This window comes from Calidris pugnax, unplaced genomic scaffold, assembly GCF_001431845.1.
Source record: "Calidris pugnax isolate Ruff unplaced genomic scaffold, ASM143184v1 scaffold97, whole genome shotgun sequence".
Classification (NCBI taxonomy): domain Eukaryota; kingdom Metazoa; phylum Chordata; class Aves; order Charadriiformes; family Scolopacidae; genus Calidris; species Calidris pugnax.
This window is the reverse complement of record NW_015090837.1, coordinates 341,807-358,468: the sequence shown is the minus strand read 5'-3', so window position 1 is coordinate 358,468 and position 16,662 is coordinate 341,807. Positions and strand designations below refer to the sequence as shown.

Below are 16,662 nucleotides of genomic sequence, written 5' to 3'. Positions count from 1 at the left end.
TGTGCTAAGGCCATGAGTAAGCGTGAACCCTGCCTGTTCAGACAGCTCTGGAGCGTGGCTCATGATGCCTCCTCCCAGCAGGGGCCCAAAGATTTGCAGAGTGGGTGGTGTGAAAAATCTGATCTCCAGCAGCACAGGCTGTCTCGTTTTTGTGAAGGTGCAGATATGGGAGGCCTTAATGTCTCATCTCTAAACACACTGCGGTGCCATGAGCGAAACGGCAACCAAAGATTGTGAAATTCTTACCTCCAGAAGCCCTTGTCAGATGGGAATTTGAGGCAGCTGCATCCCAACGTGACGGCACCAAACACTGGGAAACCATCAGAAAGTACTGTGCGGTCTTCAGCGGGCAACACCTACGCTTCCCTCCCTGCATGGGAGAGAGGAGGAGTGTTTGCTGAACAAGAAGACTTGCTTTGCAGAGAGGTTTTTGTCTTAGGAGGCAACCTTGATGGCAACCTGTTTCACTACTGTGTGTGGGTGGGTAGGCTGTGTGTTACCGGTGGTTTTGCTGTCTAACTAGGAGGTAGAAAAGTAAGTCTTCCTGCCCAAAGGTGGTGGGGGGGAAAAGAACAGGAAAAAAGACTGTGTGCATGGCCTGGATGCTAATGGACCTTCTCTGCAGCACATAGTCAGGTCTTTAAGGCCCCAGGGAGATTTAAACAGGTGAAGGTTTCATTCCAGAACTGTATGTACTCTGTTAACAGACAGGGATCTCCCTGCCTTCTCTAGTGGTGAGCAGGAAGAAAGTGAATTAAGAGCAAAATCTGAAATTCTTACATCTTCAGATGAATGCAGATGCTCAATGGTCTTCCACACAACTTTGTCCTGTGGGGTCCTGGTCCTGCTGAGACCACCAGAGACTTTCCGAGGAAACTGGTCCCATCAGGTAGCTACCTAAGAGAGGAGAAAAGCAAAAGCCAGAACCATGTGGAATGCCAAGCACTGCTCTGTAATACTGCATTTGCCTTCTCTGGGTTCATTATGCTCCATGGTCCCTGCCCAGGTGGACACATCTCTGTTTGTAGGTGTCTGTTGGAGAGCTGGCCCCCTTTCAGCCGAGCAGGACAAGCCGTGCATCTAAAATAAGTCAGGGTGCTTTACGACGGCTGGTAAAAATAAAGCCTTACTAGCTCAAGCAGCTATAACAGCACAGAGGATTTACAACCGAGTGGGGTTTTTATTTCCAGGGTGGGCTGGCCACAGTCTGGTGATGGCCTTTTTATAACCGTTATCAGCTCCCGCACAGACCAGGTCCATCTGTTACTTAATTTGAGTGGAGACACTCCTAAGCTTTTGTTTGCTAATCTCTGGCTGCACATCTACATTGTTCTCTTGCCTGGGCAGCCCACCCCAGAGTCAGGCTTGGCTTGCTGATCTCAGTCAGGCTTGGCTTGCTGATCTCGGGAAAACTGGAATAAAAGAAAGGTCACTCGACCAGTGTGGGCCACCTGTACCAGCTTGAGGGGGCTTTTAACCTGCAATTTGGGTGCCAGAGCAAAAATAAAGCCAGCTCCTTGGGCTGGAGGGGAGGGTTGAAAGTTAAGGCTGAGTGGTTACAAGGCAAAGCCCCACTGACCGCATCTAATGGCATAGGCTGGGTTTTTTCAACCAGATTTACGTGACCTGTCACTTAGAGAGACACCTAAAAATGCAAATGAGGATCAATAGGGTGCCTAATTCCCACAGAAATTGGGTAAGAATGAGGTATGCCATTCATTCCCTGCCCACGCATTTATGCTCCCTTCATAAATCCAGTCTTTCTATATCACAGTTGCATTTAAGTCCCTTAAGCTATTCTCAAGACCTCAATGAAGGGACAGGTGGACAAAAAAACCCCCAAAATCCTACCAGAGCCAGAACGGGTTAGGCACTTTTGGGTATCTTGTTCCTACACCATGCTGTGTTGTCTGTCCTAGACCACCTTGTCTACACTGGCATGACTTGTGTTGTCAAATCACAGAATCTTCTAGGTTGGAAGGGACCTTAAAGATCATCTTGTCCAACCATCAACCTAACTGACAAAAATAGACACCCACACAACAAACAAGGAGCATCATCACTAAACCATACCTCCCAGCACTACATCAACCCCTCTTTTGAACACCTCCAGGGATGGTGCCTCAACCACCTCCCTGGGCAGCCCATTCCAATGTCTGATAACCCTTTCAGTGAAAAAATTGTTCCTAATATCCAGCTTGAACCTACCCTGAATGACAGAGAGATGCACTGGGGACAGAGAGGAGGGAGGATAAAGAGCCTGAGAGACAAAGGGATGGATGTTTCGGGGTGCAGAGGGTGGGATGTTTCTGAAAGTTAGGGATTACAGCAATTTCCTCAGAATCAGCCTGGCCAAGGGCAGAGACCTGGCCTCCCTTTTCCTTGCCTTATCCAGTCCAGCACCATGTGGCTTGGCTCTGCTCTTCGGCGGGAGGTTTCTCACACATTTAACAGTTGGCTTCCTCCGTACCGCACACACACACACACCACTTCTAAGGCAGGGACAGTCCCGGGGTCAGCCGGGCTGCCCTTAAGAACAGTCCTCATCTCATTCCTGCTGCTCCGATGGCTTTTGCTGTCCTGGTCACTGTTTCCATCGAGGATTGCTGCTCCGGGGGCCATCTCCAAACGGGGCAGCCCTCACCGTGCTGAGGGGCAGAGGGTCCCGCTGACATGTTTCTAACACCTATCGATATATAATTCTCACTCAGTTCCACTCCTGCTAGGCAGAGTAACCCCATCCCAAAAGTGAAGAGGCTTAAGGAGATGTGTGGTTTATAGCAGCATTCCCACACGGCTTAGATGCGCTTTGATTTGCAATTCAAAGTGATGGCTTAGGGATGACGGACACCTCAAGCAAGGCATATTTTTGTTGCTTTAGTGGGGAGGTGTTTAAATACAGCTGCGTGGTTTTGTACTGCTTGTGCCTGACAGTGTATTAACTAAAATTCCCCTATCATATAACTGCAGTATTTATTATATAGAGTGATGCTGCAGCACAGACTGTTGGCAGCAACTTATTTGAGCTGTTTCCTGGTCATCCTTCTTACCTTGCCTATAATACTTTAGGAATACTTCAAATACTTCCTCTTCAAATGTCTGCCAAGGGGTCTCAAACGGAGAAGAGATTGGGATGGAAGGAGAGGATAGGTCAGGCTTTACCTTAAAGTCGGTACGGAGAGAGAAAGTTTAACATGGTCTAGTTGTCTATAAAGCTGCTAGGTTTTTTTTCCTGAAACTGTAGTTTTGGTGTAGCATTTTAACATGATTCAGATAACATGAGTCACAGTAACAAGCATGGGCTGGATCTCTTTAGCTGAAAGAAGTGCCATAAAGAATATGCTGTAGACTTTGCTGCCTTGTCCTGGATTCTATTTTGGAGAAGTGATGGCATTTGGGATTCAACCATATGTCTGGCTGAGTCTCTGGTACATAAAGATCTGGTGGGTTTTGGGAGATGCAGCACATACAGATCTGGTAGGTTTTGGGAGATGTAGCACATACAGAGCTGGTAGGTGCATCTGTTGTGCCATAAATGCCACTCTGGCAAGGAACCTCTGTGCCCAGCTCTTCTCCAAACCCTGGGTGCCGAGGCCCTTGAAGTGAGATTTGCATAACACAAAATCTTCGCTGCTTATTTGCACCAGGCTGAAAGAGGCCTAAAGGAACATCTTTGGAACACTCTTTGTCAAAGTCACCGCTGATGATGATTTAACACACAAAATGAAGCAACCCAGAAGCGGGGGTCAGTGGCCTCGAGCAGATTCCTCCAGCCCCAGGGAGGCTGGTGAACCAGAGACACCCCAAAAGTAATGCTAAGAAGAGCCATAAAGGTGTTCTGCCCCTGCTTTGCAGTCCCTTGGGCTTTTGGTTGGCTCCCTGCGCAGCTGTAGCCTCCTTGGTATTTAGGACATGCTACTCGCAGCATTTGTGTGCCACACGCAGAAGAATAAATCTTAGCAGTGATTTAAGGAGCCACATTGATCTCTGCCCAGTCGATAGATGTAATAATGTCAGAGCCTCTCACATGGTCTCCAAGGGCTCGGCTTCTGTCTAAAATTTGTTGTCAGCCTGCCTCATGCCCAAGGGGTAGATCTAAATCTCTTACACTTCGTGGGTGGGAAAAAGCCCGCTGTGAACAATTTCCAAGCAGCGAGATGGGGCCGGGGTTTGATGGAGTCCCACCGGCTTGGGGTGAATAATTCCAGGGTCACAGCTCCTTCAGAGCAACACAACATTGTGGTGTTACCATCCCCACCTTCACCTGAACTTAGAGTGGAGCTACCTCAGATGTACTGCAGTAGGACTGCTGCCATCCTATCTGCTTGATGGGACACAATTTTTCTGAAAACGTATAAAACAGGAATGTTTAACAAAAAGTAAATGGGCGCATCAAGTTTCCTTTAAGGAATAAGGAACCTTTGCCACGTGCCTTTCCCTCCCCATCTTTCTCTAGCATTTCCAAAAGAAAGATTTACAGGAGGGTACTCACCAGACAGCCGTCTTCTTCCCCTCTTCTCTCTCTGGTCATCTGCTACTTCAGGTCTTGGAAAAAGGCTGTTTGTTTGTAGAAACATCTTTGAAGGCAGTTCCCCAATGAAGGAGGGTGCTGCCTCTGAAGAAAACACAACCCTCAGCTTCCCCCTTTTTGAAAACTGGGCCAAACACGTTATGAGAGCCACCTGTCCCAAGGAGGAAGCCAACCAGGATCTCCAGAGCTGATTGCTCGGGCCTGGGCCCTCAAGACCAAGTTCCCTTGGTTCCAGCTGCAGGAATCCCACAGCAGAAGCAATCAAATGCCCTCGTTTGCATGAAGTGCCCCAAGCTGTGCTTGAAAAAACGTGTCCCAAGATTTCAACAGGATTTTCCCAAGGTTATTTCTTGCCTTTCTGGTGACCAGCCCCTTCTGAGGCTCTGGGGTTCTGCTGGGATCAGTGAAATCTGTTTGTGTGAATGGGGCAGACAAACAAGATTTTCTCCCAAATAGCTCCATTATAGTCCAGAGCACTGTCATCTTAGTTCAATATTGGATTTCTCCCAAATGCTGCGTGAACGTCTCCAAGTGCAGAAAGGGAAGGGCTGGAAAGTTCCTGCTAAGAGCAGTTTTGGCTGGGCCAACTGTTAGTTTGCATCAGCTGGTGGCTTTTATGTGTGTAACGATTATTTTGTACACAAAAGCAGCTTCTGAATCTTGCCAAACTTCAGCTCTCCGCAGCGGACTCGGGGCTAATAAGGACCGAGAGCCAAGGCACTGAGGAAAGCGTCAGCATTTAACAAACAGCGAGGGATAAGAATCTGCGGAGAACATTTCAAAAATGCTGAAAGGGTTTTAGGTGTTCGAGGCCCCGGAGCTTTCAGTGGGAGGGATTTCGCAGCTCTCGGGTGTTTCTCAGCCTCCTGCCTGGCTCTCTTGTGCTGCCTCATCCACTCCACCAGAGGAATTTTGCCCCTGCACTGTCAGATTCTCTCTGTCCAAAAGCTTTCCAAACCCCGAAGGGCAGCACACAGGAATTTCCAGCTGTCTGTCATGATGCCGAAGATCCTTTCTTTCTCCACACCTCCCTTCAGCTGCCTTTTCTGCTTTCTGTTCAGGTTGGTTATGACTTTTTTTCCCTCTAAGACAGCCTTAACCTTTAGATACATCTCTTCTCTGGTCCCCGAGGTGCCACTTTCCATCGTCTTGACCTTGCTGTTTGATCAAGCGCCCAGGGAAGTCAATGGGCATCCTCTCTCCTAGCTTTCAACAAACTTCTGATGAGGTTCATAACAGCAACGTTGCATACGGGGCCATATCATACCCCTGTGCCTCGTTATCTGCCACCGACTGTAGGATGGATCCTTCTCCTTGGAAGACAGGGCTTTGGAGATGTGCTTTATGAATAGCAGAGTCTGAGGGAGAGGTGATGGGCTTTGCAACAACCAGAACAGCCGGTTCCAAAATATCCTCTCTGCTTCCTTTTCTTCCTCCTGTGCTGTGCTGGAAACTGCTGGCTCCTTTCCTTCTCCCTCCGGAGAGCTGTTTGTGAGTCTGGGTATCCAGTAGGCTTGGTACCTGCTCCGGGGAAATGCAGAGCAGAAAAGACACGGAAGGCAGATTTTTCAAACGGAAATAATACATGAAAGGGAAAAAATGACTGCATTAATTGGAAACATTTTAGTGCTCAGAATAAAGGGAAATGGGTTGTGGTACAAGGATGCCTTGCAGCGTTGCGCGATTGAGCTTTTGTCCCAGTGTCACCCTGGCTGGGGCTCTACCCAAAGCTCCTCGGTTTTCGCCTGAATTGCTGGCCTTTTGTGATTTACTACCTTGCGTTTTACATTTCCACGCTGAGTCTTAAAATACTCGAAGACATACAGCATGGGTTAGAGGCCTGGCCCATTCCATCTTGTAGGGACCAACCAGAACTCCCGAGGTTGATCTGCTTCCTGCCTTTTCCTCCTCATCAAACTAATTTGCCGAGTAATACTGTAACTCCTGCATTACCAGAATAAGAGTTCCTTTACCATTCTAAATAAGCATAAGGCACACGAGGAAATGGCTTGGGCTGGCGCTGGTTTCGTGCCATTATGTTAATCCTCCTCTTTAATTGCCACTTCTAACAATTAGATTTTCCTGTATTTACACCACAACTCCCAGATAAACTCGGGCCTGCTGGAGTGACATCAGTAGCCAGGAATGGGCTTTCTCCAGGGAAGTTAGTCCTTGTCACGGGCTGAGAAGATTCCTCAGCAGGCAGCGTGTTTCCAGCTGGGTGACTTATGAGCTGTGCTATTTCTTATTACCTTCTGTTTGTGTTTAGTTTTTTTTGGTTTTTTTTTTTTTTTTTTCCAGGCTGCAGACTCTTGGCCGTGGAACTGACATCCAGCAACACCAAGCCCGTGGTGCAGGAATTCCAGAGTGAGTGCCACGTGGCTGCACTGCCCTTTGCCTGGGGATTTGCACTGCTCCCAAAAAATCCAGAAAAATTGTACTTATTGCTCCTGGGATCTGGTTTCTCAGGGGGAGGGCAGGGCTACCCCAGAGCCCGGGATCCGGAAAAGCGCTTAAGAATATGTCTGTATCTCTCGCTGTTTAGCAAAGCACTTGATTGAAACGGTTTATTGAAGTCCTCTGCAAGCCATTGGCATTGCAAAGCGCCTGCCTAAGTGCTTTTTTGAACTGGATCCCAAAAGGAGGACAGGCGGTCGCCTTGCAATTAATATACTGAAAAAGGGGGTCGGGAAATTTATATTTTATCTTGGCCCCGGTACAGCCGTGCAGGGCCACACTGAGTAAGCCGCCTCTCAACCCCGCCGCGACGCCTTCCTCTGTAGAGGAGATGGAGATGACAGCGCCTGCTTCAAAGGGGCTGAATTTATCCCCAGGCGCCGTGGTCCTCAGTACATTGCCAGACACCACCCGGGGAGGTTCTGCATCCCTGACTCAACGCTGTAGGCTCTGATTAGCAACAAGACAGCGCTCCGGACTCACCCTGTCATAAGGTCTTGTTTGCCATGAGTTAGAGCCTGTAGAGAACAGTGTGTTCATTTCTCTCCATAGTTGATATCTGTTCGGCTATTATTTTTGCTGGCCGAAGTCCATCTTCCCCAATAGCTCCTGGAACCCAGCAGTGTTTCTGTTTGCGAGGCAGATGAAAGGGAAGGCTTTGCTTTGTGGGCAGCATCTCCTAATAAAACACTGCGCGAGGCCGCTTAAAGCAGAGCAAAAAAAAATACAGCTGCTTCCCATTAATCTGTCTTTCCTTTCTTTCTCCTGGTAGGTGTCGAGCTGTCCTGCATCATTAAATCCACCGTAACGCCAGATCCCAGAATCGAGTGGAAGAAAATCCGAGATGGCGAAACCTCTTACGTGTTTTTTGACAATAAAATGCAGGGTATGGAGATTCATTGTTCTCAGACTTCCAAAACAGCCTTGGAGACAATACAACTGAGAACAAGCAAGCCTGTAAAAGGCAGGACCTCGTGGCTGTCTTGCTGCTTTCTTCTAGAGCCGGGGGGTTCAGCAGTCACAGGGCAGGATGGAGAGGGAGCAGGATGTTCTCTGCCCTCATTACTGAGGGTTCACAGTAGGGAGCCACAAAGAGCTGGAGCAAGATCCTCTGTAGGAGATACTTCTCGGGAGAGAAAGCAAAGGCTACAGCTTCCCTTCTCCAGCACCCGGGGGTCCTCACGTGGTCCATGGGCGTCTGAGCTCTCAGGAGCAGACACCCACCCCTCCTGTCCATCCCTACGACATCTGAGGGCTCCACCTGCACTTCAGAAGGGGTCTCTGTCTTGAGCTGTCGGTGCTTTCTGCTGAGGCAGCACAGTGATCTCAGCATCCTGGGAGGAGCTGATTAGAAGCAGACTTATTAGCTTGATGGTGGCTCAAACACAGGACTTGACTCCACGTGCAATTACCCCACTTTCGATGCCACATCCAGATGAATCTCCCAAAGGAGACAAGAGCTGAGGCTGTCTTGGAAGTACAGTTTTGCCAGTTTTTGAGATTTGGGGTGGTGCTTTCCAGTTCATCCTCTTAGCATCTGGGGTGCTTAGCAGTGTTGCTGTCCTTTGTGGTCTCTGGGGAAAGGATGGCTCTTCACTTTCAAGCCTCAAGGTGGTTTTAGGTGGCTTTCTTGACTCCAGGAGGACTCCAAGATCAACCCCTTTAATTCAGACGCTGTGTGACTACCCTTAATTTTTTTCCTCTCTCTTTTTCCTCTGTATCAGGAGACTTTGCAACTCGTGCAGAAATTCTGAGCCGGACGTCGCTGGTGATTAAAAACACCACCCGGATGGACACCGCCACGTACCGCTGCGAAGTGGCCGCACCTTCTGATACCAAAACCATCGATGAGATCAACATCCAGCTCACGGTCCAAGGTATGCCCTTAAATCCAGACACCTCTGCCACCTAAGAGAAGAGGCTGTGGATGATCCCTCCAGACTCCAAACGGTGGCACGATGCAAATTGTTTAAAACCAGATGGAAAGAACGGAAAGTTTTTATACCTTTGTAGCACAAGCCATCTTCAAAAATCTCTCAGGAATTATTTACTTCTACCCAGCAGCACCATTCACGTGGTTTTTTGTCTTTTCCCCCAGTGAAACCCATGACTCCCAGGTGCACGGTGCCTAAAGCTGTACCTGTTGGCAAGTCGGCCTCTCTTCACTGCCACGAGAATGAAGGGTACCCAAAGTCCACCTACAGCTGGTACCGCAACAGCGAACCTCTGTCACCAGACACCAAATCCAACGCCAGATTCCACAATTCCTCCTACACTGTGAACCCCACCACAGGCACCCTGGTAATGCCAATCAAGACTTGTTCCGCTGGACAGGTCGTTTATAAAAGAAAAAAAAAGTCATTGCAAGGCTTTTAAGGAAGAATAATTGGAAGAAGGTTGGGCGTTCTAGGATCTGGGTGACTTGGGAACGGGAAGATGAGTGATGGAAGAAGGTATTAGCCGAGCTTTTTGGTTTCAATCACTGCCTTTTCTACCCACCAGGTTTTCCACGCCGTGCACAAAGGCGACACGGGCCGTTACTCTTGCATAGCGACGAACGACGCTGGCTTTGCCAAGTGTGAGGAGCAGGAGATGGAAGTCTGTGAGTGGCTCTACCTTCTTCTTGTTAATGCTGATCAATAGATCACCATAAATAAACTCTCATCACCACAGGGAAAGAAGGGGGACATCCTAGAGCGTTAAGTCTTTCCTGCTTTCTCATAGCCCCAAACACAGGAAGCAAAAAAACATCTAAGAATTCAGGGAAACATTAAAACACAGTTCAAATTCATCAACAGTTTTAGTCCTGGAATCTGGGACTCACAAGGTCCCTATGAATGATTGGGGTTTGCTTAAAATCTGTCATTTTAGTCTATGTAAAGCTAGAATATCGCTGCTGCCTTAAAGAAATGCTGGATGACGGCTTCTCTCTTTGCCAGATGACCTCAATATTGGTGGGATAATTGGTGGAGTCCTGGTGGTCCTAGCAGTTTTGGTGCTCATCACCCTCGGTATCTGCTGCGCCTACAGAAGGGGTTACTTTGCAAACAGCAAGGAGAGTGGGGAAAGGTAAGAGCTGGGATTCAAAGCAGTTTATACAAGCCCCTGCCCCACAGCTTGCACGAAGTAGCCTGCAGGGCAGCAGAAATTGGTGGATAAAATGTATTTCAGTGCCCGATTTGGACATATTTCTTCCTAATTCCCTACCAAAGACTGCGTGGGGACCAGCACAATTAAATCCCCATTAGGTGTTTGTCCAATAGGTTACGCGCGCTCGGCATAACGAGGTCTGCGATTTAATGAAGAGAGAGCTTGCTGCACAATTAGTTTAAAGCATCAGGACACGCATAGGAAATCTATGCAGAAGAGTGGGCTCTCTGCAGGAAATCTCAAACCTAAATTTGGGATTAAAAGCAACCATTTTAGAATGCACATTAAAACATTAAAAACAACAGCATTAGCATCAGAAACAAGCCTTGATGTCCTTACAGAATCTGAAGAAGAGATAATTTATGTAAAACCAAGCTTCTCACCACATAGATTTGTTCCGTGTTAAATGTTGCTTTTCAGCAAAAGTCCTGTCTTTTTTTTTTTTTGTTCAGTTTGGTTTGTTTTGCAGAAAAATCTCCAAATACCCTATTTAAATGCAGCTGGGGGTTGGCATACATGGGACTTGAGAGTGGTACATAAATCCTGAATTCCTGTGGCATTGCAAACAAGGAATAACTAAGGAAAATGCTGAAGGCACCTGGCAGCGAAAGTTTAAAATGAACTTTATAATAATTGCCAGAGGAAACAATGCAGGAGGGACACAGGAAGGTCGCACACAGGGACTGGAGCAGGAGAGCCCAGAAAGGAATCAGTTAAATCTCTTTGCAGAGTTAGTCTTGTGGAAACATTTTTTTTTTTTTTTTTTTTTTGGTCGGTTTGGTTTGTTTTGCAGAAAAGTCTCCAAATACCCTATTTAAATGCAGCTGGGGGTTGGCATACATGGGACTTGAGAGCGGTACATAAATCCTGAATTCCTATGGCATTGCAAACAAGGAATAACTAAGGAAAATGCTGAAGGCACCTGGCAGCGAAAGTTTAAAATGAACTTTATAATAATTGCCAGAGGAAACAATGCAGGAGGGACACAGGAAGGTCGCACACAGGGACTGGAGCAGGAGAGCCCAGAAAGGAATCAGTTAAATCTCTTTGCAGAGTTAGTCTTGTGGAAACATACAGCGGATTTTTTTTTTTTTTCCCTTGTGCTGAGGGGGATTTTAGAAAACAAATCCCAGTCCTGACGGATGATGGGATAAGCACAGGTCTATCGTTTGAGCAATGGGCTGGGCTTTGCTCTGCTTTCAGCTGCTCTTCCTCATTTTTCATCTTCCTCAGCACCTCCCCTCCAAAATCCCGCAGTCTTCTTGTCCCAGAAACGAGCTCTTTCCCTTTATTTCAGCTACAAGGCTCCGGCGAAACCTGACGGCGTTAACTATATCCGGACAGATGATGAGGTAACGAGCCATTTGCATTTAACATCTCTCTGTTGAGGAGAGGAGGAGGGTGGGCAGAGGACAACTAGCTTTTTTAGGGCCTGCAGACTTTCTTCGAGTGGGCACCGCTCAGAAGCAAGGATGCAGAAGAGAGAGAACACAGAAGGGCGAGGGCTGAGTCATTTCCTTAGGAATGATGAAGAGTTTAAGTTGCCTGAAGTGACTGATGCCAAGAGCGATCAAAAGCAGCTCTGCGCTGTCTCAGTTATCTTATGGCTTGACCCCCTTAGGATGAGTTTCATTGGATTAAGTGGGGCCCAGCCATGATGCTTTTACCAGAGAATTTGCATTTTGGGATTTGATAAGATCACAGAGCTTAAGATCAGAAAAAGCCTCTCCCTATTAGCAGAGATACTGAGGAGAGGATGAGAAAGTCCCCGGCCATGGCTTCTTAGTGTGTGAGGAGGACAGGAGAAGGAGGGCCTGGTCAGTATGACTGGAGTCTCCCAACCCTTCCCAGCTGGAAGTAGGGGCCACCTCAACCAAACGCCAGAAGTTACAGAGATCAGACCTACTTTTCACAGGCACCTTGCAGCGTGGGGGGAAGCAGGGACAAAGCCAGGAGATCCTTCATCCATCCAGAACTGTTTTGTTGCAGGGGGACTTCAGACACAAGTCTTCTTTCGTCATATAAGACGCCAGAAGAATATTGCAAACCAGCAAAAGCAAGTGTGAAAAATACCTCCTCCAGAAACTCAAAGCAAGAGCAAAGGATGAATTAAGTGCGCTTGGAAGAGTTTGGAACACACAAGAACTTGATAGCTAGCTATCTGTATATCTTTTTTTTCTTTGCCAAAGTTTAAAGTAACTCCTCACTGCCCAACTTGCGTCTCCCCTGCCTCCGGAGATACCAACAGGACATCACCTAAACTTCTCCTTGGACTGACTGAGGAAGCGTTTTAATGCTTCCCAAGAGACTGGGCTGTGGAAGTTTGTGGAATTGCCTTCTATTTGCGCTGCAGGGACACAGCTACGATGTGCAAACCAACCAGGGGAACAACAGCGTTAGGTAAACGTGTAGCAGACCTTACTAGTAGAAATTACTAGTAGACCAAAAAAAAAAAAAAAAAAAAAAGTGAAAAAGTGCTGATACAGCAATAGATGGACTTGAAAATAAGAGTTAGCCATGCAAGGGGAGGGGGGGGTCTTCCTCTCAGCAGCTTGTTGCCCAGGCCTGGCTGGTGACTTTTACACATTTGTGATTGTTTTGTGCTTTAGACTCTGACTGCTCAGGTGCAGAAGGGGGTATCTGAACAGCCCACGGCGACAGGTACCCGTAGGGTAAATGCAACTAATGTTCTCAGCCCTTTCCTAAACTTACTGAATCCTCCTGACTCCACTGAACGCGAAACACGGGCAGCGTCAGGCCGGAAGGATCGCTTCTGTTCCCTGCTTCCTAAAAAACTCATTGCACGCAGGTAACCCCTCCTTCTAATCTCTTGCGTCTTTTGGGGGTTTTCAAGAGGCTTAAGAGTGGAGGCAGAGAACTTAGTGCTAAGACATCCCCCTTTTCAGGAAAATTCAAGCCAAATACTTCCACGGGCTAAGATCGCCACGTAAAAGGTACTGAGATATCTTCAAACTTTTTTTACCTTTGCCATTTATTTTGTAAAATCCCACCTCCTAAAATTTTTTGCAAAGATATATTTTGATTACTTCAGAAGAGGCAAACGTTTCTATTTAAAGTGTAAATACGCGATGCCAGCAGTGTTTAAGTAACGTAGCTATTTTTTTACTTGTGAAGCTACAGAGAGGAGCTCAAATGTTGCTAGAGTACGGCACTGTCAGAGCATATCAGTATTATTACAAAGTGTAATAAAAAAACTGCAGGTGGAACAGAATCTCCTTCCTCCTCAGCAATTTCCTTGTCACAAGAGGTCTTACCAGACACAGAACAGAGTCACTCAGGGATAGTTTTTGTAAATTTATGGCAGGAGCCATCAACTTTTTTTATACAAAAAAACCCGTCACTTTTCTTGCCAGTGACCAACACTTTTGTTTTTTGTCGTCGCAAGAAATATCCAGGGATGGCTTTTGGATTCAGTTGATAAGGTGACAGAGTGACTTCAATGTTTGCTCCCCCTCTGCGCTAAGGCGGTGTGTGACGGCTGCGGCAACTTTGGGTTTAAACCCTATAGCCAAGGTTCTGGAGCTGGGCAAGTGAAAGCTCAAGACAAAAGCCCTTTTGTAGTGTCAGTTGCAACTTTCTCCCTAGATGGTAAAAGAAAAAAGACAAGAAAACAAAATCGAGTTCTCTTGGCTTTAGAGAGAGAATAATTGGAAACATGTGTTTCCCCAGAACATACACGTTGATAGCGTTGAACGGCGTTGGGTAATTTAAGACTGCAAGATGCGGATGCAACACTAGAACTGTGCTGTGGTTTAAGGTTTTTTTTTATTTTTTTTTTTTTTTTTTTTTAACGTAGCATAATTAAGTGTTCTTGTACTTCCGATATGAATTGAGTTGTCTTAACTTTTCCTGTATACAGTATTTTGGATACTTGACGATTTGGACTGTCAGTGTTGGGTTTTTTTTTTTTTTTTAGTGTTCTGCATTACTCTGCTTTGTTTCCTCGGGGCCTCGCTCGACATGCCATTGCTGCATTTGTTTTGCCTAAACAAAGCGTTACCACTTCTCCTTCTGCTAATAAGAGTGAAAATAAGGAGGGGGCAGCAATAACCTGTATAACTTGGACATTACCACTGCTACCTTGACATTATGGTTACCTTAAGATACGCTCTTCAGCCAAGCCATACTGTTCACTGGCTGCCTCTAATCATTAGGACAGTAACGAGCGTAACATTCCTTTGCACCTCCTGTCTTTCCACTACTCCTTTTCTACGCTGCTTTTAGGATACCTGCAATATGGCAGAGAAAGAGAAGGTTTGAATCAGGGTAGCTCTGGGCACGACGGGAGCACAATCTACAGTCTCACCACGAGCCAAAGGCAGCCTTCACAGGAAAAGCCAGCAAACCAAGAATCCAGGCTTATTTTTTTCCGCTTCTAAAATGTGACAGTGGCATCTCTAACGAGAGAGGGGGAGATGGTCCCCCCCCATACAGCTGATGAGATCTGACTGATGGAATTCCTTGTATCATTGTGAATAATATTCAGGTTTGTACTAATGTATTACATTTAACTTTGCCAAGAATGTTTTACATAAATACCAAGCTATAAAGCATTCTCGTAGGGTTTTTTCTTTGGTTTTGAACAGCCATATTATTGGAGGTTTCTGGTTTCAGTTTAGTGAAATAAGGGAAGGTCTCTTCTGTCAGAGACAGAGACCTGTATTGGGTTGAAGGTTACAGAAAATCCAAGGAACGTTGCTGTTTATCAGTTTTTTCTTGGACATCAGTCTGTCTCTATCTCTCTATCTCTAGAGAAGACAAAGTAAAGCTCATCTCAATACTGCTCAAGAACTAGAAAAGCACCAGTTAGAAAAGAAACTATTTCAATTTACCATTCAGAGTTTAAATAATATTTTAAGGGAGGAGAGAAGGCACAAAATAAATAGATGTGGCCATAATTGAGCATCGCTTAAGCCAAAGCCGTTCCATACCTTCCCTGTTCCCAGGTTTTCCCTTTGATTTTGAGAATAAAGTTTAATCTCCCTTGAAGGTTTCTCTGATCTTCAAAACTGAATAGGGAAAGTGAGGCCAAATCATGGGATTCCGGAGCAGGAGGTAAGTGCCTCTGGAAGGGCTGAGCCAAAAGCACGCTCGGCCTCTTTGTTTCTGCTTGTGAAGAAAAGCCTTCCCCGTTTCCGTTGTTCTTGCCTGAATAAGAGAAACCAGCATGAATAAAACAGATTCCATTTTCAAGTTTCAATCATATCTAGGGCAAGAGCTCTGGAATGGAAGTTAACAATGGGGAAAACCTGTGTTAGGTTCACACGGTGTCAGAGGGAGTCGGGAATGGTCAGATTCCCACATTTCCACATTTAGGATAAATAAGTTACCTGCGCAGAGCACAAAGCCATGTATGGGACTTACCAACCTTGATTTTAGTGAGTTACTCATATCCTGCTTGTAGTCAAATAAGAGTCTATATTTAAAAGCTGCTGGGTCCTACATTAATTGAACTGAATTAATTGAACTGAATTAATTGAACTAAGATACCAGCAGTGGAGTAGAAGAGACTTTGAGGCTGTAGAAATCTATAGAAAAAAAATAATTTCTCTGTCAGATCAAGATGAGGGGAGAAGCCGTGGGTGGAATTAATTCTGGAACCATTTATTTTCATAAAATGTTAATAGTTGGAAATAACATAGTTGAAGAATGGAAGTATTCCATCTAAAAACATGAAGGTTGTTCATACACAGGGGAGAACGCACAACAAACAGGAGGTGATGTAGCGTGCAATTACCAGATTTGGGGGGTGTGGCAGCCACAAGCTGGTTTTACCTTGGCTCAAATTAAAGCAACTTTAGTATGTAAGCAAGAGGGACAATGAGGGATGGAGTGAATAAGCTGAGCCACTCAATTCCCTGCAAGCTGTGATAAATGCATTTATTGCTGAGCTTGGGGCAACATCATGCTCTTACTTTTCCAAATGGACAAATTATACATCCTGTGAGCGAAGAGCAAACCTCCCTTTATGCTGCGGCTTTCGTCAACAGCAGCAGCTTATAATACATACATATATTAATACGGGCTTTGTATGCCCATATTCTAGGCAGTATCACATAAAAACCAGATAGGAATAGATAAGGCAGGCAGGCCGTGTGCCCGCAGTGATTTATAATTACAGAGGAAAAGGACAGATTTCAGGCAACACGATGCTTCTGTACAGAAGTTCAATGAAAGGCTCAGTTGTCTGGTTTCAGTGGAGTTCTCCGCTGGGACCGCCTCAGAGGAACACATTGGCTGCTTTTTTTCCTTGCTGGGGATTCGACTTTCCACTCCCGTGGCAGGGACGGGCTGGAAAAAGGAAGCAGAAGGACCATTTATTTTAAAAAGCACTTGAGCAATCCTTCTCACTGCCATTGCTCTTTCAGACCCGGGTTGAACTTACGGTTTCTCGGGTGATAGCAAGCAGATAATATCTCTTGGCAGATCCTCAGCCGCTTTATTCTCTGCAAATAATGCATATATTTTCATATTTTAAAAAAACGTCACAGATTTGATCATTT

General features: G+C 46.2%; 2 protein-coding genes across 2 annotated transcripts in view; one reads left to right on the top strand and one right to left on the bottom strand.

The window, feature by feature from the left end:
- Nucleotides 1-5,527: 5,527 nt before the first annotated feature.
- JAM3 (junctional adhesion molecule 3) lies at nucleotides 5,528-14,712 on the top strand. Its single transcript, XM_014941592.1, is given in 10 exon segments — nucleotides 5,528-5,553; nucleotides 5,555-5,592; nucleotides 6,833-6,898; nucleotides 7,761-7,874; nucleotides 8,713-8,865; nucleotides 9,087-9,289; nucleotides 9,491-9,590; nucleotides 9,928-10,057; nucleotides 11,436-11,490; nucleotides 12,128-14,712. Coding segments are annotated over 10 exon segments (921 nt in total). The 3' UTR covers nucleotides 12,164-14,712.
- A 1,030-nt stretch (nucleotides 14,713-15,742) lies between these two features.
- NCAPD3 (non-SMC condensin II complex subunit D3) overlaps nucleotides 15,743-16,662 on the bottom strand; it is a 29,479-nt gene continuing 28,559 nt past the window's right edge. Inside the window, exons 34-35 of the mRNA XM_014941560.1 lie at nucleotides 16,545-16,605; nucleotides 15,743-16,450 (exon numbers count right to left, since the gene is read on the bottom strand). Of these exons, the coding sequence (XP_014797046.1) occupies nucleotides 16,339-16,450; nucleotides 16,545-16,605 (173 nt within the window). The 3' untranslated portion in view covers nucleotides 15,743-16,338. The remainder of the gene's footprint in view (nucleotides 16,451-16,544; nucleotides 16,606-16,662) is intronic.